Below are 22818 nucleotides of genomic sequence, written 5' to 3'. Positions count from 1 at the left end.
AAGTGAAAATTGCAATATGTATAAAGCATTATATACTGTAAAATGTAAATATAAATAAAAGTATGTCATTTCACATTTTCAGCGTCAGCATTTAATATCTATTAAATTTTCGGTTTTATTTTCAGAAGTGTAGAGTATTTGTTTAATTATATTGAAATATGTACTCAGATGTATTTAAAAACATTTTAATATAGGAAATAAAAACACATTTAGTAACAGTCTTATACAATGTATGTTTTGCTTTAAACTATCAACAATATAATAACCTGATTGATTTTATAATGTAAAAATCACCTTAGCGTTAAAATTAAAGTATAAGCTATAAATAAAGTTAAATTTTATAAAAATAATAAAATGATGTTAATATTAGTAATGATCCAAGTAACAAAACTTTAAATTCTATTTCCTTTAGTTTTCATTTACTGACCTATATTTTCTAATAAAATATCTATAAAAAACTGTTAAACATACTTTTATATGAAGACATAATGTAAAAAGAAAAGAAACAAATTTCAAATATTAGCAAATTACCCTTTGTATTAAAAAATGTACAATATTTTATTATTCTTAAAAAAATGTTTCATAAAATTTTAATTTAAAAAGCCTGCTGTAGATTTATTTTTCTACAAATTTTTAGGAAAAAAAAACATTGCTCAAATTATTATATAAACATAAAAAGATCCATCCTGAAAAAAATAGCACATTGCTATGAGAGAAGTTTTATTTAATCAACTTTAATTTACAAAAAAAATTTTTAATCTGTAAAGTTTACTGAAACAATGGTAAACAACGTATAGTTTAGTTACAAAAGCAGTTTGTTAAAAAAGACAAAACATTTGTTTTTAAAACTAATTTGTAAAATTAAAAAAAAATACTATGTTATTTAATAACTTTTTCCTTTTTAATAATTGAAGTAAAATAAAAAGAAATTTTAAAAACAAAATGCATTTTTAAAATAGTACTATTTGTATTATTATAATCATTGTTTGTTAAACTGCCTAGATAAATAAGTTTTAATCCCATTTAGAGTCTGTGTATCAAACAAAAGAACCGAAAAAAAATTTAAACAAATATTTTACCATTTCTTCTACATTTAAATTACAACCTAAATTAAAAATTAAAAATTAAAATTGCAATATGTATAAAGCATTATATACAGTAAAATAAAAACTTAAATAAAATTATGTCATTTTAAATAATGTAAAAAGAAAAGAATGAAATTTCATAATATTTGCAGTTCAACCCTTGTATTTAAAAATGTACAATTTTCATGTTTCTTTAAAAAAAACATTTGGAACAAATAATTCTATAAAAAATAAAAAGATACATTCTGAAAAGAGAACTTTTTAGGCTTTTAAATTATTTTAAAATATCTACAAAAACGTTTTTGGGTAAACATTATGAAAACACCGCACAATGCTGTTCTTGTTTTAAAGTCAAAAAGAAAATTGAAAAAAAGAAAAGTGTTAACTAATTTAACGTCTTGTAAGGCATCCAAGAAATCACACTTGATTATTTAGCACTTGTTTTGTTTTCATTTTTTAATATGCAGCACTCATGGTTTAGGCAAAATAGTCCAGTTCCAATCCTAAATTACGCCTGTGGACCCTAGCTTTACGACGTCTTCCAACCAAAATCGCCAAAAGTACCACCAGGATGACGTACACAACGAAGCTAATCACTGTCTGAGCAATGAAGAGTTCTGGAAAGAAATAATGAAAAGACAAAAAGTTATTTAGATGTTTCTTTTTGAGTGAGAATTATCAAAAGGTTTTTACCCATCGTACCCTCGATTAAGTTACAATTGTGGGGTGAAAATATATCAAGTACATTTTTACATTAAAATATAAAAACCTATATTAAGAGTAATGGCGCTTTGTAAAATGCTTATGGGTTAAGTTTTTTTAATCTGCATTCAAAGACCAGAATTATCAACTATTAAAAATGTGTAATTTTATAACCTGAAATCCAGTTTGAGTTAGTGGGTCCATTAAGGGGTGAATTAGACATCGTCCCGTCAGGCTTAGTAGCTCCATAAATCGGAGTGATAGTAGACTTGTTGGAACGTTCCGTGGTACTGTTATTACCGAAATCATATGAATATGTGTCATTCTTTTTCATAGACATCAAATCATGATAAGTGTTATTCTTTGCTTCATACTTAAAAACATGAGTCGTGTCATCATCTTCTGCGTGGTATTTCTTATTTTCTTTTTTTAAGCTTGGTTGATTTAGGGGACTGTTGATAAAATCGATTTGTTTTCTCAAAGCTTTTGTGTCACTTGAGGTATTTTTCAACGTACTTCCTGGTCGATTATTTACAAAAGTAAAACTCTTTGGATGGAAAGCAGTATTCTGGGTTGAATCTGAAGTGGTGGCCGCAATGGGGTTTACAAGTGACGACACAGTGGGAAAGGCAAAATTACTCAGAGTTGATTCAACAGTGGGTGCTACAGTTGACGTCCAAGGTGGAGTGGTATGAGCAGCCAAATTTAATTCTACCATGGAGACCGTTTTGGGTTTTACAAGTGTCGACTCAGGTGGGGTAACAGTAGTACCTACAGTTGAATCTACCATGGTGGTCGTAGTGGGATACACATCTGACGACCAAGATTGAGTACCATTAGTACCATCAGTTGATACTACCATAGTGGTCGTAGTGGGATACACAGCTGACGACCCAGGTTGAGTGCCATTAGAACCATCAGTTGATTCCACCATGGTGGGCACAGTAGGATACACAGCTGACGACCCAGATTGAGTGTAATTAGAACCATCAGTTGATTCTACAACATTGGATGCATTGTTGGGCACAGTGGGATACACAGCTGACGACCCAGGTTGAGTGCCATTAGCACAATCAGTTGATTCTCCAACAGTGGATGCATTGTTGGTCGTAGTGGGATACACAGCTGACAACCAAGGTGGAGTGGTCTTAGTACCATCAGTTGATTTCACCACGGTGGGCACAGTGGGATACACAGCTGACGACCCAGGTTGAGTGCCATTAGCACCATCAGTTGATTCTCCAACATTGGATGCATTGTTGGGCACAGTGGGATACACTGCTGACGACCCAGGTTGAGTGCCATTAGCACCATCAGTTGGTTCTACCATGGTGGGCACAGTGGGATACACAGCTGACGACCCAGGTTGAGTGTAATTAGAACCATCAGTTGATTCTACAACAGTGGATGCATTGTTGGGCACAGTGGAATACACAGCTGACGACCCAGGTGGAGTGGTCTTAGTACCATGAGTTGATTCCACCATGGTGGGTACAGTGGGATACACAGCTGACGACCCAGGTTGAGTGATATTAGCACCATCAGTTGATTCTACAACATTGGATGCATTGTTGGGCACAGTGGGATACACAGCTGACGACCCAGGTGGAGTGGTCTTAGTACCATGAGTTGATTCCACCATGGTGGGTACAGTGGGATACACAGCTGACGACCCAGGTTGAGTGATATTAGCACCATCAGTTGATTCTACAACATTGGATGCATTGTTAGGCACAGTGGGATACACTGCTGACGACCCAGGTTGAGTGCCATTAGCACCATCACTTGATTCTCCAACAGTGGATGCATTGTTAGGTACAGTGGGATACACAGCTGACGACCCAGGTTGAGTGACATTAGCACCATCAGTTGATTCTCCAACAGTGGATGCATTGTTGGGCACAGTGGGATACACAGCTGACGACCCAAGTTGAGTGCCATTAGCACAATCAGTTGATTCTCCAACAGTGGATGCATTGTTGGTCGTAGTGGGATACACAGCTGACAACCAAGGTGGAGTGGTCTTAGTACCATCAGTTGATTTCACCACGGTGGGCACAGTGGGATACACAGCTGACGACCCAGGTTGAGTGCCATTAGCACCGACAGTTGATTTTACAACATTGGATGCATGGTTGGGCACAGTGGGATACACTGCTGACGACCCAGGTTGAGTGCCATTAGCACCATCAGTTGATTCGCCAACAATGGATGCGTTGTTGGGCGCAGTGGGATACACAGCTGACGACCCAGGTGGAGTGGTCTTAGTACCATCAGTTGATTCCACCATGGTGGGCACAGTAGGATACACAGCTGACAACCCAGGTTGAGTGCCATTAGCACCATCAGTTGATTCTCCAACAGTGGATGCATTGTTGGGCGCAGAGGGATACACAGACTGCGACCCAGGTTGAGTGCCATTAGCACCATCAGTTGGTTCTACCATGGTGGGCACAGTAGGATACACAGCTGACAACCCAGGTTGAGTGCCATTAGCACCATCAGTTGATTCTCCAACATTGGATGCATTGTTGGGCACAGTGGGATACACTGCTGACGACCCAGGTTGAGTGCCATTAGCACCATCAGTTGGTTCTACCATGGTGGGCACAGTGGGATACACAGCTGACGACCCAGGTTGAGTGTAATTAGAACCATCAGTTGATTCTACAACAGTGGATGCATTGTTGGGCACAGTGGAATACACAGCTGACGACCCAGGTGGAGTGGTCTTAGTACCATGAGTTGATTCCACCATGGTGGGTACAGTGGGATACACAGCTGACGACCCAGGTTGAGTGATATTAGCACCATCAGTTGATTCTACAACATTGGATGCATTGTTGGGCACAGTGGGATACACAGCTGACGACCCAGGTGGAGTGGTCTTAGTACCATGAGTTGATTCCACCATGGTGGGTACAGTGGGATACACAGCTGACGACCCAGGTTGAGTGATATTAGCACCATCAGTTGATTCTACAACATTGGATGCATTGTTAGGCACAGTGGGATACACTGCTGACGACCCAGGTTGAGTGCCATTAGCACCATCACTTGATTCTCCAACAGTGGATGCATTGTTAGGTACAGTGGGATACACAGCTGACGACCCAGGTTGAGTGACATTAGCACCATCAGTTGATTCTCCAACAGTGGATGCATTGTTGGGCACAGTGGGATACACAGCTGACGACCCAAGTTGAGTGCCATTAGCACAATCAGTTGATTCTCCAACAGTGGATGCATTGTTGGTCGTAGTGGGATACACAGCTGACAACCAAGGTGGAGTGGTCTTAGTACCATCAGTTGATTTCACCAAGGTGGGCACAGTGGGATACACAGCTGACGACCCAGGTTGAGTGCCATTAGCACCGACAGTTGATTTTACAACATTGGATGCATGGTTGGGCACAGTGGGATACACTGCTGACGACCCAGGTTGAGTGCCATTAGCACCATCAGTTGATTCGCCAACAATGGATGCGTTGTTGGGCGCAGTGGGATACACAGCTGACGACCCAGGTGGAGTGGTCTTAGTACCATCAGTTGATTCCACCATGGTGGGCACAGTAGGATACACAGCTGACAACCCAGGTTGAGTGCCATTAGCACCATCAGTTGATTCTCCAACAGTGGATGCATTGTTGGGCGCAGAGGGATACACAGACTGCGACCCAGGTTGAGTGCCATTAGCACCATCAGTTGGTTCTACCATGGTGGGCACAGTAGGATACACAGCTGACAACCCAGGTTGAGTGCCATTAGCACCATCAGTTGATTCTCCAACAGTGGATGCATTGTTAGGCGCAGAGGGATACACAGACTGCGACCCAGGTTGAGTGCCATTAGCACCATCAGTTGGTTCTACCATGGTGGGCACAGTAGGATACACAGTTGACAACCCAGGTTGAGTGTAATTAGAACCATCAGTTGATTCTACAACATTTGATACATTGTTGGGCGCAGTGGGATACACAGCTGAGGACCCAGGTTGAGTGCCATTAGCACCATCTGTTGATTCTCCAACAGTGGATGCATTGTTGGGCGCAGTGGGATACACAGCTGACGACACAGGTTGAGTGCCATTATTACCATCAGTTGATTCTACAACATTGGATGCATTGTTGGGCACAGTGGGATACACTGCTGACGACCCAGGTTGAGTGCCATTAGCACCATCAGTTGATTCTACAACATTGGATGCATTGTTGGGCACAGTGGGATACACAGCTGACGACCAAGGTTGAGTGCCATTAGCACCATCAGTTGATTCTCCAACATTGGATGCATTGTTGGGCACAGTGGGGTACACTGCTGATGACCCAGGTTGAGTGCCATTAGCACCATCAGTTGGTTCTACCATGGTGGGCACAGTGGGATACACAGCTGACGACCCAGGTTGAGTGATATTAGCACCATCAGTTGATTCTACAACATTGGATGCATTGTTGGGCACAGGTTGGGTGCCATTAGTACCATCAGTTGATTCTACACCAGTGGATGCATTGTTGGGCACAGGTTGAGTGCCATTAGTACCATCAGTTGATTCTACAACAGTGGATGCATTGTTGGGCACAGGTTGAGTGCCATTAGTACCATCAGTTGATTCTACAACAGTGGATGCATTGTTGGGCACAGGTTGAGTGCCATTAGTACCATCAGTTGATTCTACAACAGTGGATGCATTGTTGGGCACAGGTTGAGTGCCATTAGTACCATCAGTTGATTCTACAACAGTGGATGCATTGTTGGGCACAGGTTGAGTGCCATTAGTACCATCAGTTGATTCTACAACAGTGGATGCATTGTTGGGCACAGGTTGAGTGCCATTAGTACCATCAGTTGATTCTACAACAGTGGATGCATTGTTGGGCACAGGTTGAGTGCCATTAGTACCATCAGTTGATTCTACAACAGTGGATGCATTGTTGGGCACAGGTTGAGTGCCATTAGTACCATCAGTTGATTCTACAACAGTGGATGCATTGTTGAGCACAGGTTGAGTGCCATTAGTACCATCAGTTGATTCTACAACAGTGGATGCATTGTTGGGCACAGGTTGAGTGCCATTAGTACCATCAGTTGATTCTACAACAGTGGATGCATTGTTGGGCACAGGTTGAGTGCCATTAGTACCATCAGTTGATTCTACAACAGTGGATGCATTGTTGGGCACAGGTTGAGTGCCATTAGTACCATCAGTTGATTCTACAACAGTGGATACATTGTTGGGCACAGGTTGAGTGCCATTAGTACCATCAGTTGATTCTACAACAGTGGATGCATTGTTGGGCACAGGTTGAGTGCCATTAGTACCATCAGTTGATTCTACAACAGTGGATGCATTGTTGGGCACAGGTTGAGTGCCATTAGTACCATCAGTTGATTCTACAACAGTGGATGCATTGTTGAGCACAGGTTGAGTGCCATTAGTACCATCAGTTGATTCTACAACAGTGGATGCATTGTTGGGCACAGGTTGAGTGCCATTAGTACCATCAGTTGATTCTACAACAATGGATGCATTGTTGGGCACAGGTTGAGTGCCATTAGTACCATCAGTTGATTCTACAACAGTGGATGCATTGTTGGGCACAGGTTGAGTGCCATTAGTACCATCAGTTGATTCTACAACAGTGGATGCATTGTTGGGCACAGGTTGAGTGCCATTAGTACCATCAGTTGATTCTACAACAGTGGATGCATTGTTGGGCACAGGTTGAGTGCCATTAGTACCATCAGTTGATTCTACAACAGTGGATGCATTGTTGGGCACAGGTTGAGTGCCATTAGTACCATCAGTTGATTCTACAACAGTGGATGCATTGTTGGGCACAGGTTGAGTGCCATTAGTACCATCAGTTGATTCTACAACAGTGGATGCATTGTTGGGCACAGGTTGAGTGCCATTAGTACCATCAGTTGATTCTACAACAGTGGATGCATTGTTGGGCACAGGTTGAGTGCCATTAGTACCATCAGTTGATTCTACAACAGTGGATGCATTGTTGGGCACAGGTTGAGTGCCATTAGTACCATCAGTTGATTCTACAACAGTGGATGCATTGTTGGGCACAGGTTGAGTGCCATTAGTACCATCAGTTGATTCTACAACAGTGGATGCATTGTTGGGCACAGGTTGAGTGCCATTAGTACCATCAGTTGATTCTACAACAGTGGATGCATTGTTGGGCACAGGTTGAGTGCCATTAGTACCATCAGTTGATTCTACAACAGTGGATGCATTGTTGGGCACAGGTTGAGTGCCATTAGTACCATCAGTTGATTCTACAACAGTGGATGCATTGTTGGGCACAGGTTGAGTGCCATTAGTACCATCAGTTGATTCTACCAAGTTGGGCGCAGTGGGATTTTCAAGAGACGACCCAGGTGCAGCTGAAATGGTATTCGTAGGTACAGCTGAAGATTCAGGAGTTGACATCATATCACCCTCGACAACTGTTCCTGTAATGTAAGAATACTGCCATCATTATTTTATTATATTTATACTACAAATGGTAGCTGCACTGAGTTATTCATTCTACTAGCGTGTGTGTTTTACGTTATTTTGGAATAATTTTCTGAAAAGATTACACTGGTTTTAATTGCATCTACCTGAAAAGTACTCGGAAAGCGTTTTCCTTATATTTTGTATATAACTATAAAGAAAAGCGTGGGTCACTATATTATCTATTGGATACTTTAATAATATTTAGGAAGCGACCCATTAGTGTGTAATTTATTTTCTACTTTTTAATGCATTATTACATAAAGGCTTGTTATTAAAACGTTGTTTATGATTTTTTACAAGCTGTTATTTAACTTGCTTCCTCGTCCTGTCTGTCTGTCTGTCTGTCTGTCTGTCTGTCTGTCTGTCTGTCTGTCTGTCTGTCTGTCTGTCTGTCGGTCTGTCTGTCTGTCTGTCTGTCTGTCTGTCTGTCTGTCTGTCTGTCTGTCTGTCTGTCTGTCTGTATGTATGTATGTATGTATGTCTGTCTGTCTGTCTGTCTGTCTGTCTGTCTGTCTGTCTGTCTGCCTGCCTGTCTGTCTGTCTGTCTGTCTGTCTGTCTGTCTGTCTGTCTGTCTAGATCAAAACGCGCGAGTGAAATTACGTTCATTTCTAACTGACAGATACGGTTCAAATTTGGCACGTGGGTCAAGACATAAAGACAATGCAATAATACGCGCCTTATTATGTTTTTTAGGTGCGCAATGGTTTTTAGTCATGCAACTCTACTTAAATAAACAAAATTTAAATTACTGAAAAAAAATGTATAAAAACATTTTAATAACAAGCATTTATGTAATAATGCACTAAAAAGTAGAAAAACATTATTTTTTTAGATATTTAATAATACACTACTATTTAAATAATTATAAATAAACGCGTGGGTATTTTATTAAATTTTATTAGAGGTATCCAATAGATTATAAACTGACCCACGTTTTTCTTCATTATTAATGAAATAGTAGTGTATTATTTAAAGAAAATCATTTGTTTTCTACTTTTTAGTGCATTATTACCAAAAACTTGTTATGAAAACTTTTATATGAAATTTTAAAAAAATATCTGTTAGCATTTCATGTTTGCCAAAAATTGTGAAAAAGAAAAACGTGATACAAGTTAAAAGTATGTGAACACGTAAACTTGATTTGTGTAATGGTTTCTCCCGTTCTGTTTATTTTTATGATTTGTTTTATTAATTTTAAACACATTCTTTTTCATAGCTAAGCTACGTTGATAGTGTTGTCTTTTTCTCTAAACCAAAACCAAAATCACAATCTTAACTTAAAATTTAGCCGGAAGCTATAAACGTCATTGAAAATGAATTTTTTTCCGAATCGGCATTTTGATCTGATTAAAGCTTTATCTACCTGTAGTTACTGCACATTGATACTAAATATAGTCGTAGCCATACCCCTAAACCTTTTACATAAGATCAAACCTGACAAAAGTCGCACTTAGAGTTTCTTTCAGGCGACTCTTAGGGGCGGGTCCCCCTCCCCCTACCACCCTCCCCGAAGCACGTCCCCTTCAACAAAATACAATTTATATAGAAAACATAATCTTATACAAGGGTCCGACCCCTCCCAGAAAATGTAGTCCACCCCCTACCCCGAATATTTCAAGCACCTTTCTCGGGGAGGAAAAAGAAACACTGGTCTTCATTTGTAGATCATACAGACTAAAGGTAGAGCCTACTTCTATAATATAGACCCGTTTCCTACTTTTGGTCGATAAATCTCACTCACGCGAACAGTGTTTCTTTCAGACGTTTATCCGGGGGGGGGGTGGCACTTGAATTTTTACAGGGACCAGTACAATTCTCCTGGGCGTGGGAGGCCCTGTTGTTTCATATAAGAATATTCGAGGAAGTTTAGGGGAGATCACTCCCGGTTTATTTAAAATGTATTTAACGCAAGTTTCATAATTTTTTATTAGGACCGCTCTACGGAGTCTACACACTACACAGTCCACGCCATACTACGGCTTTAAGACTTAATATAAAAATACTAGAAGATATATTCTAATTTATATAAACTTAATACTTAATCAATACTAACTACCTCGTTAGATCTTATGGAGATGCAAGTAGCTAGCTAAGTAACTGTAGGCCTATAAATATACTATAAATAAGTATTAGATATAGAACTAGTACTATTTGGTCTATTATTAATTAATTATTATATAATTTATTTTTATATTATAAAAGTAAAGAAGGCCTACTAATAATAGTATTTTTTTTACTATAGAAATAAAGTAGTATTGTAGACTAAAAGTAATAGTAGTCTAATCAATTATTAGTCTAATTAGTTAGAGCCTACGTATTTAAACATTATTTATTAAAGTAGTAGTATTAGTAAGTATAGCTACTCTATCGTACAGTTATTATATATAATACATAGATTCTAATGGAGGCAACAGATTTAAGTACTCAAAGGTATTCGAGAGGCCCGTTAAATATTTTAAAAATCACACACGGCGTAGTTAAAATTAATATGGTTATAAATTCCTGTCTGACACGGTTTCTTTTTCGGACTTTACTAAAGATTGGATGTATTTGATGTTTTTAATATTTTCGATAACTAAATTAAAAAAACTTTTAAAAAGCAAAAACAATTTGTTTTTCACGTGTAATGGCGACATAAACAATGGCATCCTGCTATTCTATAGGCTACCATAAATTTTATTATACACATTGTAAGGGGAAAAAAGGAAAACTTGGTCATGGGGTTTAAATTTGCATTGTTATTTAAAATCTTTATTTATTTATTTTTTGTAAAAATTTAACCCGAGTGAACTCCCCTAAACTTTTTCGAAAATTCTTATATCAGAGGCGTAGCGACCCTTCCCGGCGCCCGGGGCCAACTTTTCAATTTGCACCCCCCCCCCCCTCAAGATTTCTATTTGCACCCCCCCCCCCCCTCAAACTTTTGATTTGCACCCCTCCCCCCCTCTCGAGATTTCGATTTGCAACCCCCTCAAACTTTCAATTTGCACCCCCTCAACCTTTCAATTTATTTTTCCAACCCATTTTGGCGCCCCCTAAGGTCAGCGCCCGGGGACATATGCCCCCCCCCCCCCGCTACGCTACTGTCTTATATAACTCTACGGGGATGGCAACTCGGGATATAGACAATATTTTTCATCAATTTTGAATTACTTAAACTTTTTATAATAGAATAGAATCTCGTAGAAAAAGAATTGCACACCAAGTGAACGCAAAATAAAATGTGCAAAATAGTGCGGGATATTATTAGTCTAATATATAAAACTCAATTCTGTATGTAACATGTGATAAGTTTGTCGTTGACATACTTGGATGGATTTAAGTGTTAGATTATTATCGTGCTCATAGTCTAAATTTATGAGTTAAAAAGTTACTATTGAAAGTGTTGGGAAATAATTTTCATTTTTCAAACTGATAGTAATAATTGTCGGCATGTTCATTAAACACAATTTTTAAAAATTATCATCTTACAAAAATTCTAATTATGTCTGAAAATTATTTATATTTAGTCCTTTAGAACTTACTTCCCTTTGATAAATTAGGAAAACAAAATTACTTTCCTTTACAAAACATTGCATTAGTGGAAAAGAATTTACTTTTTATTACTTTGTTTTGGTGTTGGGAAAAAAATAATTACATAATTAGCGGGGATTGATCAAGTGCAAATGTTGTAGGTATTTTACGGTTAAGCTTGGAGTATTATAATTGTTCATTAAATTGAAATAGGCGCGTCCGCCGGCGCCCCACCAGGGTTCAATTTGGCGCTCTGGGCTATCCTGTGAGCGCTATGGTGCATAATTTCGCTTTAAACAGTGCGATAGAGTATGGATAAGAAAGGTTACTATAGACAGGGTGCTATTTGGGGCCCCGGGCCTCACGTGTTCGGTTTGGCGCCTACGTTCGTTTAAGTGAGTGCAAAAGACTATGAATAAGTTGGGGTACTATAGTCGTTTATTAAGCTGAAACAGTCGATTCCGCCCCGGGCTAGACTGAGAGCACCACGGGCGTAGCGAGGGGGGGGGGGTGCGGACCGCACCGGGTGACACCATTTAGGGGGGTTGACACCAAGGCAAAAAATAGCAAAATATATATAGAAAAACTTGAGGGGGTGCAAATCGAAAGTTTGAAGGGGGGGGCAAAACGAAAACTTGAGGGGGGGGGGGGGGTGGGGGGTGCAAATCGAAAACTTGAAAGTTTGTCCCCGGGAAGGGTTGCTACGCCTCTGGGGGGGGGGGGTGACACCATTAAGTGCCGCACCGAGTGACACCCGACCTCGCTACGCCACTGGTGAGCACTTTGCGTTTATGTTTGCGTTTGTGTTTTCTTTGTGTTTAGGTTGGGCTTGCGTTAGTGGTTGCGTTTTGAATTGGTTCGTTTTTGTTCTTTCTTTTTCGTTTTCATTTGTGTTTTTTTCTTTGGATTTGTGTTTGTATTTGTGTTTGTGATTAGTTTTGCGTTTGGATTTGGTTTGTTTTCGTTTGCTTTTTTGTTTGTGTTCTTTTCTTTGGGTTTGTGTTTGTGGTTGGTTTTGCGTTTGGATTTGGTTTGTTTTCGTTTGCTTTTTCGTTTGTTTTTTCTTTGTGTTCGTATTGGTGTTTGTGGTTGGGTTTGTTGTTAGGTTTTTGTTTTCCTTTGCTTTTTTGTTTGTTTTTTCTTTGTGTTTGTATTGGTGTTTATGGTTGTGGTTGGGTTTGTTGTTAGGTTTTTGTTTTCGTTTGTATTTGTAATTGTGTTAGCGTTATGTTTGCGTTGTGTTGTTTTGGTTTTGGTTGGTTATGATTTGGGTGGGCAATGAAGGGTTTATGATGATTACTAAACACACAGGTATTGGTCTTTAACAGAAAGGTTTTTCACAGAAGCTAGAGCAGGGCCTGGCCGGGACGGCTAGTGCTTTATAAATTCACATGCGTTTTTTTTTTTTTTTTTTTTTTTGAGAAATCGGAAATAGCGTATCTTTTACGCTATATCTTTTACTTATATGTGAAATTTCATCTATCTATCTGAAATAGTACTCACGTTATAGGCTTTTGAAAATTTCAAAACTTCTCACATTTTATCAGACGAATATTAATTCAATAGCGTATTATTAACTAGTTTGACAAATCTTATTCTTAAATAAATCGGGAGTGATCTCCCCTAAACTTTCTCGAATATTCTTATATGAAACAACAGGGGATGGCAACTTGGGATATAGACATGATTTTTAATCCATTTTAAATACTTAAACTTTTAAAAATAGAATGTAATCTCGTAGAAAAGAGAATTGCGCACCAAGCACACTTTATAAATTCACATGCGTTTTTTGAGAAATCGGAAATAACGAAAATTACTCTTTTCGGTCAACGGATCTTTTACTTACATGTGAAATTTCATTTATCTATCTAAAATAGTTCTGAAGTTATAGGCTTCTGAAAAATTGAAAGTAGAAAAAGTTCCATTTACGGTTATCGGAAATCGCTAAAAAGTTTAAACGGATCTACGATTTTAATATAATACTTATATATGAAATTTCATCAACCTAGCTGTAACGGTACTCAAGTAATCGTGTTGACACACAGAAACACGGACATAATTGGATAATCCAGTTTTTCCAACTCCATTACGCATAAAACGTCAAAATTTTGATAAATCTGGATTTATAAATTCTTCCCGATTAAAATAAGTCCTCTATATCCCGGATGTGATGAAGGACTGAGGAGTAAAACGGTGAAGTCTGTTAAAATTTCATGTGATTTTTGTGCACGATTACAATACTTCCTCTATACTCTGTATACGAGAAAGTAAAAAACCGGGAGTGATCTCCCCTAAACTTTCTCGAATGTTCTAATATAACACTACGTGGGATGGCAACTCGGAATATAGACATGATTTTTGTTTACTTAAACTTTTAAAAATAGAATAAAATCTAGTAGAAAAAAGAATTGCGCACCAAGTGAACGCCAAAGCAAAAAGCGCATAATAGTGCGCAATATTATTAGTTCTTTATAAATTTACATGCGTTTTTTGAGAAATCGGAAATAGCGTAAATTAGTACTTCCGATCAACGGAAATTACTCAAAATTTGACAGAAGGTAGAGAATTAGATCTTTTACTTACATTTGAAATTTCATTTATCTATCTGAAATAGTACTCAAGTTATAGGCTTTTGAAAAATTGAAAGTAGAAAAAGTACCAATTCCGGTTGTCGGAAATCGCTCAAAAGTTGATACGGATCTACGATTTTGATAAAATACTTATATATGAAATTTCCTCAACCCCAGGAATATTCTCAACATATTCCCAAAGTTTTATGGCGATCGTGTGAACGGTGTCACTGCAATTCACTTTTATTATTTTTATATACCGTATATAGAGAAAAATCGCAACCTCCCGAGGCGCCGCCCTTGCGAAATTAAAAAGGATTTTTTAACAGAACCCTTCCCTGAATTGCTCTAATCAACTCCCCAAAGTTTGACGGCGATTGGACGAACAGTGTGAACCTGCAGTCGACTCTTATTTTTTATATACCGTATATAGAGAAAAAACAAATCGCGCCCTGCCGGGACGCCACCCCTGCGAATTTTTTATGAATTTTCAAAATTTGTGTCTGTTCAAAACACTTAATTTTGGGGAATTTTGGGGCATTAAAACTAGTGTTTTTAATGGACCAACAATTTGAAAATTCATAAAAAATTCGTTTGAAGATATGCTCTTAAAATTTTTAGCTGAGTGCCCCAAAATATGGAAGAAGATTATGAATTGATTGTTTATTGGGCTTAAAATCTAATATTTTATGAATGGTGGAAAACCTACGAAGGGGTTATTTTTTCAAGATGGCCGCCGTTGTCATAGTAACCAAATTTTTTCCGCAAATTTTTTTAGTGGAAATGCATATGCAGATGTATCATAATAAAGCTGTACAGAAATAACTGTTTTCTAACGAGTATTAAAAAAGTTTTTTTTCACCGAAGCCTTACCCCCTTAAATATTTAAAAAATCATGCACGTCGTAGTAGAATTAATATGGGTATAAAATCCTGTCTGTCTCGGGTTTTTTCGGACTTTACTAAAGATTGGATGTATTTGATGTTTTTAATATTTTTAGTAATTAAATAAAAATTTTAATCAACCGGGAGTGATCTCCCCTAAACTTTCTCGAATATTCTTATATATCCCAAGTTGACATCCCCCGTAGTGTTATATAAGAATATTCGAGAAAGTTTAGGGGAGATCACTCCCGCTTTATTAATTTTGTCTTTTATGATATATACATGACTATTGACACTTTTGAAAGCCAATTGTATTTAATGACAAACTCCTTACATTAAAATAATCAAAGTAAACTAATAGACCTTATATAATTAATGAATGGTAATAATTTGATAGCCCATACAATCCCATGAGTATAATATAGCAGTTTATGAAGTTTATTTATGTTTTTTTAGGTACTGTGGATTAAACAACTGCATACAGAGAAGACCCAAGTCAAGATGAAATTCCATTAAAAAACTGATCATGTCACTCAATCCTCCAGTTCTGAAGACTTAAATTACAGCATTCTTCAGCCAGTGGCGTAGCTAGGATTTTTGGGCTCCTATGCAAAAAGTGTTAGTGTGCCCCTCAGAGGCGTAGCGACCCTTCCCGGCGACCGGGGACAAACTTTCGATTTGCACCCTCCCCCCCCCCCCCTCAGGCACCCCTCCCCCCCAGACTTTCGATTTGCATCAACCCCCCCCCCCCCCCCCCTCAAACTTTCGAAAAAAGGGCCCCTATTTGCCTTGGGCCCCTATGCATTGCTTACGCTAGCTTTACGGTAGCTACGCCACTGTCTTCAACAGTGTTCAGGTATTACAGAAATTGTCCTACACATAACTTTTATGTCCAACTAATCCAAGGGTACATGATGGATCCAAGAAAACTTGTTTTTATTGAACTACTATTTATTTCATATTAGTTATGAATGTAGATCTATATGGTAATTTAAAAAAGTAAATTATAAACTTTGTTATTGTGTATGCAGAAACTAATATTCGCTACCTAAATTTAATTATTTACCTTTACTGGCAAGGTAAAAATAATTTTTAAGAACATGGTGCTGAAAAAGATTTCATCTAGATTTGTTACCTCTCCATATGAATAAATTGAATGGTCAGCAAAATGTCAAACAGCTTTTACTGTCCATAACCAGTCAGTTAGCAGTTAGAGCTGCATTAAATTTAAATCAGAGACAACTTAAAGGATTAAGATTTAAACTCAAGAGCGTTTGCTTTATGAAATGTGTCAACAACTATGTAGTCCCTTTATAAGTCTTTCATTTGCATATTGGTTACATTTGAGTGGATATGAATATCTACTATATCATTTGTTAATATTATTACTAGTCCAAAACAACATTTTAATATGAAACCCATTTTATTAATAGAAGGAAATAACTAATGAAAATTTTCAGCTTGCTTATAGTAATACAAACTAATAATAATAAAAGGGTATCTTCTGCAAACAATTATACATTAATGTTTTTGCATTAGATTTTTCAACTTAGTATTATATCACGTTCAAAACGAACGATTATTAAAATATGTTATGTTTTTTTAACCTTCAATTTTAGTATATTGTAACTATTACTATTACTATCTTCTATAGCAGGGGTCTCCAAACTACGGCCCGCGGGCCGGATGCGGCCCGCAAGGTCCTCTCATCCGGCCCGCGGAGATCTTTTTGTCCAAGGAAAAATCGTTTGTTGCTGATGGCTGAGGAACTTTGCCCAGAAAAATCAAAGACATGTCTGGAAGAAACTGGCCCCCGAACTGAAAATTTATAGTTAATGCGGCCCTCGGACTGAAAAGTTTGGAGACCCCTGTTCTATAGTGTTGAAATAAAACAGTACTATATCTGTCATAGCTGTAAAACATTCTAATGATAAGGGAAGAATCAAGAATGTGTTGTTGTTTTTTTTGTCAATTTTAGCCTTACCAGCATATAAATATGGACCAAGCTGAGAAGCATGGCTGATAACTAACCATCAACCACAAATTCAGCAAACTATAATCACTGCCTGTTTCCTGGTAATGTGTTGTTATTGGCCGTGCAAGTTTATGAACATTTTTTTAATTTTTATATATTCAAAAGAAACAGACTGTTGCTGAACAGACGCATTCAAGATGTTTGAGGAAAAGATGTTTTCCATAAAGATAGGCAGCTATAGCAAATGATGTATGGGGAAACGATGAGTGAATGTAACCTATTTTATTAATTGTAATGACTGAGATACCATCAAAACAACAAATAGAATTGGGCTTATATAAATAATTAATGAATATCATAAATAATGCAAAATACTGTAGTTGTCGTCCATAAAAGACATCAGGCTTTGAGGTGGTGGGGGAGATTCGGACCTTTGTGTCGAGGCAAAAGACTTTATTAGCATTATTAAAAAGGTTTTATAAATTGGGATAAAATAATTGATCTATAGGCCTACATAATACATAAAATGTTTCAAAAGCCCAGTAAGTCTAAATATTTTCTAAAAATCGCTGTTTTCAAAAACAAAATTGTGGGAAGGGGGAGGGGTGTTGGCGTAGGTTTACTTTTTTTGGCGAAGTCTGGCTTTTGGTAACAATTGAGAGATTGAGAGTGGGCGAGGAGGGGGGGGGGGGTACAAAACGCGACATCGTTAATAGATGACCCCATAGTCAAAGGTCGATCTACATTGATTAGGCCTATATTAAAATTATAAGGAGAATGTTGATATTAATTACGCTTTACTTATTACTAGATTGGGATATAGCCTAGTAGTTTATTTATATTAAATGATGTAACATCCCCTACACCACAACACCATGACTCTACTAATTCAAATTAAAAATAAAAATGTTTGGTAAATTAGGTACTATTATATTATTAGTAATTTTTTTATATTTCTAGCCTTAGAAAAACCTGGAGTGATTAGGTATTTATTTCACAAATGTTATTAATTACTCAACTTTGGTTGAAAAAGGTTTTCTGGCAACAACCAAGTGGAACAATTTGGAACCAACTTTCCCCACGTATTATAGAAGATGTCTTATTTAAATAATAATAAAGAGAAGCTATTGCTTTTTAATTTACTTAGTACAAAAATATTTAAAAGGAGGTTTTTGGATTTCCTTATTAGACTATTTAAAGAAGGGCAAAAAGTCATGGAAATAGTGTGAACTACAGCTCATGTAGATTTTTTAAACATTTTTCTACGCAACAGTGTGTTTGTTACTGTATAAATATGAATGCTACGGTAGATCTGTTTTTTTTTTTAACAAAACCACTATCAACCTGCACGAAAAACATTTATGAAAAAAAATCATTGTTTTTTTTTTATTTTTGTCGGAATTTGGCCCCTTAAACGGCTTGCCCCCATTCTAGCGGCATGGTAGTTCCGCCCATGCACATACACAAGTAAATACTGACATAGTAGTTAGCAATAACTGACACAACAGAAGGGAATGATACGCACACATACGCATTGACGGACATTGTACTAGGCAATGGCTGACACAGCACTTGCCAATGACAGGTACACGAGTTATCAAAGCCTGTCACATCAGTAGTCAAAGACTGAATCATCAGTAAGCAGTAGAGTAGCGGGGAGGGGGGGGGGGGGGGGCTCGGGGGGGGGGGGGGGGGCTCGGGGGGGGGGGGACATATGTCCCCGGGCGACGACCTTAGGGGGCGCCAAAATGGGTTGGAAAAATAAATTCAAAGGTTGAGGGGGGTGCAAATTGAAATCTTGAGGGGGGGTGCAAATCGAAAGTTTGAGGGGGGGGGGTGCAAATCAAAATCTTGATGGGGGGTGCAAATCGAAAAGTTTGTCCCCGGTCGCCGGGGATAAGGTCGCTACGCCTCTGTCAGTAAGCAATAACTAACATGTTCGGTTATAGATGTAAGTCCCTATCTTAAACTATGAGAATCAGAGTTTAAGACTCGTTATTTATTATTATTATTTATTTATTATCTAAAGCTTTTATTTATCGCTTCCTCTGTCTTTCGTCAGTCTGTCGCCAGTCGTCACATGTCGAAAGGGGCAATGGAAATTCCGAGCACTTCTAACCAACCAATTTATTTAAAATTCGGCAAGTGAATCAAGACTTGAAGACAGTGCAATTAAATTTGACTTAATTTGATGCCTAATTAATTTTGTATGGCATAAATAAACATTTTCTGAAATTAGTAGGCTGTTTCACTACTCTTTCCGCACTATCATACGAGCATTATCATGTTCATTTGGTGCAAAATAGCTTTTAGTCATGCAACTCTGTTGTAAATTTTAAAATAAAAGTACTTTAAAAAATTGCATTAACTACAAGCTTTTATTTAATTATGTACTAAAAAGGAGAAAACCAAAAGATTTTATTCACATATATAAATACACTACTATTTAAATTACTAAATATTATGATTTTCTTTCAAGTCATTTAAATAGTATTGTATTATTATATTATTACATAAAAGCTTGTTTTTTAAACGTTTTAATGTAATTTTTTACATGCATCCTAGAAACTAGCAATACCAGTTGCAATAATTATTTCAATTTTGAACATAAAAGACATGTATAAAATAGGCAAAAAATAATATCAATATCATAATAGCATTAAAATAATCAAACATACATGCAGTTTTATCAAAATACAATATTGATACTATTTCCGATAACTGTTCATTTTTGTTCCCCCTCCTTACATTACAAAAATTATTTTTAAAAATAGCCAAATTTATTTATTTTGATGTTGTTTAGTTTTATTGCTACGTATGTACTTATGGTTAGTGATATGAAAGGAATTAAAATTACTTCTTCAAACATCCTGATCAAAGATTAAATACGGGGTGACTTAGGCGGTAGAGCGCTAGGCTGCGAAGTCTCGAGTTCGAATTCGAGCCCACAAGTCAGTAGAACGTCCCTGCGTCCACTTAGCTCTGATTGGTACCAAACGCCTGTTAGTGAGAGCAAAGGCGGCTGGGCAAAGTGCTGACCACACCTTCCCTTCATATGCCGAGGTCAAGAAACATATGAACACTACTTCCTATGCCTAATGGATTCCTAGGTTCAAAGAGGATTCTTTTCTTTACTTTGTGTATCAGTTACATATATTTATCAACGTCTGGTATTCCTGTGGTGTCTAACTCTATAAAGACACTATAAAATAGCATTAAAGGAGACAAAATTTGTTTCTCATGTAACCAAGCCTTAAGGCTGGCTCACATATTGTCATGACTATACCGGAAATGCTTTTAAAATTTGTAGCATATTATTTATAGTCATTTTTTGTGTGGCTACTCATATCTTAATTTAACAATATGAGAAACAGTTTTGACTTATCTCTATGCCCGACATCTCAATCAGCAGAGAAGATTATATGAGTACAAATTGTTACTCACCTCCTGTGATGCATTGAGCCAGCATCATATAGAACAATGTCAGCCAAAAAGTTGAAAATGCAAAGTCCATACGAGAACAGTGAATAAAGTTCATCATTTTTAAAGTCACCAATATCTTTCTGGCGATAGATCACATATTACGTATGGATCACATATCCCGCATAGCAGCTAGGTAACACAACCTTGATTTTCCATCGCATGAAGAAGGGTTGAACATTCGGAAGGTAATCCACGAAAACATCTACTGACTTCTAGCACGTTAAGGGTATTTATACGTTTTTTTGGGCGCGTGATGGGTGTCTCCAAAACCGGAGCAGAGTCGCCATTGGCTGACAAGAAAAGTTCCCTAATTCGTCCACGTTTGACGGAAGTGAGTTTGTATATCCTTTAAAGGCATTGAGGCTCTGGGTAGGGGCCTGGGGATGGAGGTTAAACCCCGCCTAATCGTTTGCATGTGACAGTTATAATTAATCATGTCACTCGAAGCCAATGAGGGTTTAGGTTGGGGTATGGGGATGGAGGTTAGACCCCGCCTAATCGTTCGCATATGACAGTTATAATTAATCATGTCACTTAAAGCCAATGAGGGGTCTAGGTTAAGGCATGGGGATGGTGGTTAGACCCCGCCTCTATTCCTGCTCCCCTCAAATGCTTTGATCTGAACGATACCTCGTGTGTTGTTCTAAAGCGATAGGCGGGTCTAGAGGCGACCAATGTATGTTGATGATCACGTGATTTTAAATGCAGACAATGGCAACACTGCCATGTGATCAGCGGCGTAGCTACAAAGTGCCGGTGGGGTGGTCGCAGTGGTGTAGGCAGGGGGGGGGTTAGGGGTTACATGGACCCCTCTGTAAAAAAAATTTACTGTGATAATACCACTGTTACTTATTTAAATCTATTTTTAATTCAGTATATATGTATAATTGTATATGTATGTTTAGAACAGTCATCTTCAAACTGACGCTATGTTCACTGAGTTGGTTATCCCCTCCCCCACCTCACCACCTAAAACGGGACAGACTGTAAAAAGTTGTGTAGAGCGACATTAATGTCACACCTAGATATACGCTGGGTAGGATAATGGACCTAAAGTGACCAGGCATGGTGGCCGCGCCCAGGAGTTGCGCAAAATAGGGTGGGAAAAAAATTAGTACTTCCCGTCAACGGAAATTACTCAAAAATTTGACAGAACGAAGAGAATTAGATTTTTTTACTTACATGTGAAATTTCATTTATCTGAAATAGTACTCAAGTTATAGGCTTTTGAAAAATTCAAAGTAGAAAAAGTACCACTTCCGGTTATCGGAAATCGCTCAAAAATTGATACGGATCTACAATTTTGATAAAATACTTATATATGAAATTTCATCAACCTAGCTGTAACCAGAGGCGTAGCGACCCTTCCCGGCGCCCGGGGACATACTTTCAATTTGGCGCCCCCCTCGGGAGCAAATTTTCGATTTGCACCCCCCCCCCTCGAACTTTTCATTTGCACCCCCCCTCAAACTTTGCACCCCCTCCTCGAACTTTTCATTTGCACCCCCCCCCCCTCAAACTTTCGATTTGCACCCCCCCCCCTCGAACTTTTCATTTGCACCCCCCCTCAAACTTTCAATTTGGCGCCCCCCCTAAGGTCGGCGCCCGGGGACATATGTCCCCCCCGCCCCCCCTCGCTACGCCTCTGGCTGTAACGGTACTCAAGTTATCGTGTTTACACACACACACACACACACACAGACACACAGACACACAGACATACGGACAAGATTTCAAAATTATGTTTTTCCGTATCAGTGAGATGTAAAACGTCGAGATTTGTAAAAATCTCGATTTTTCTTTTTTGCACGATTACAAGTCTTTCTCTATACTTCGTATATACGAGAAAGTAAAAAGTACTAATAATATTGCGCACTATTATGCACATTTTGTTTTGTTGGTGTCACACATCCCCCCCACCCCGGTAGGAGCTTTAAAGTGTTCACATTTATTACTAATGATATTTATCTATAGTCGGTTGTTAATACAGCTGGGTGTTGCATTGTTTTCTATATAGTTTGCATGTTTTCGTCATGGTGTTACCCTACTTTCCCCCCCCCCCCCCCCCCCCCCCATCTCTTTTGGCGATCG

The 22818-nt window shown here is 38.1% G+C and overlaps 1 protein-coding gene across 1 annotated transcript; it reads right to left on the bottom strand.

Annotated features, from left to right (window-relative positions):
* Nucleotides 1–1239: 1239 nt before the first annotated feature.
* On the bottom strand, nt 1240–20913 carry LOC131947421 (mucin-2-like). Its single transcript, XM_059308637.1, has 3 exons — nt 20689–20913; nt 1962–8255; nt 1240–1702 (listed from the first exon to the last, which is right to left on the bottom strand). The coding sequence occupies exons 1-3, from the start codon at nt 20783–20785 to the stop codon at nt 1563–1565; spliced, it is 6531 nt and encodes a 2176-aa protein (XP_059164620.1). The 5' UTR covers nt 20786–20913; the 3' UTR covers nt 1240–1562.
* Nucleotides 20914–22818: the final 1905 nt, after the last annotated feature.

Source organism: Physella acuta, unplaced genomic scaffold, assembly GCF_028476545.2.
Source record: "Physella acuta isolate Inbredline_101_S28 unplaced genomic scaffold, ASM2847654v3 ptg000057l, whole genome shotgun sequence".
NCBI lineage: Eukaryota > Metazoa > Mollusca > Gastropoda > Physidae > Physella > Physella acuta.
The sequence above is the reverse complement of the archived record's forward strand: the minus strand, read 5'-3'. Positions and strand labels throughout refer to the sequence as shown.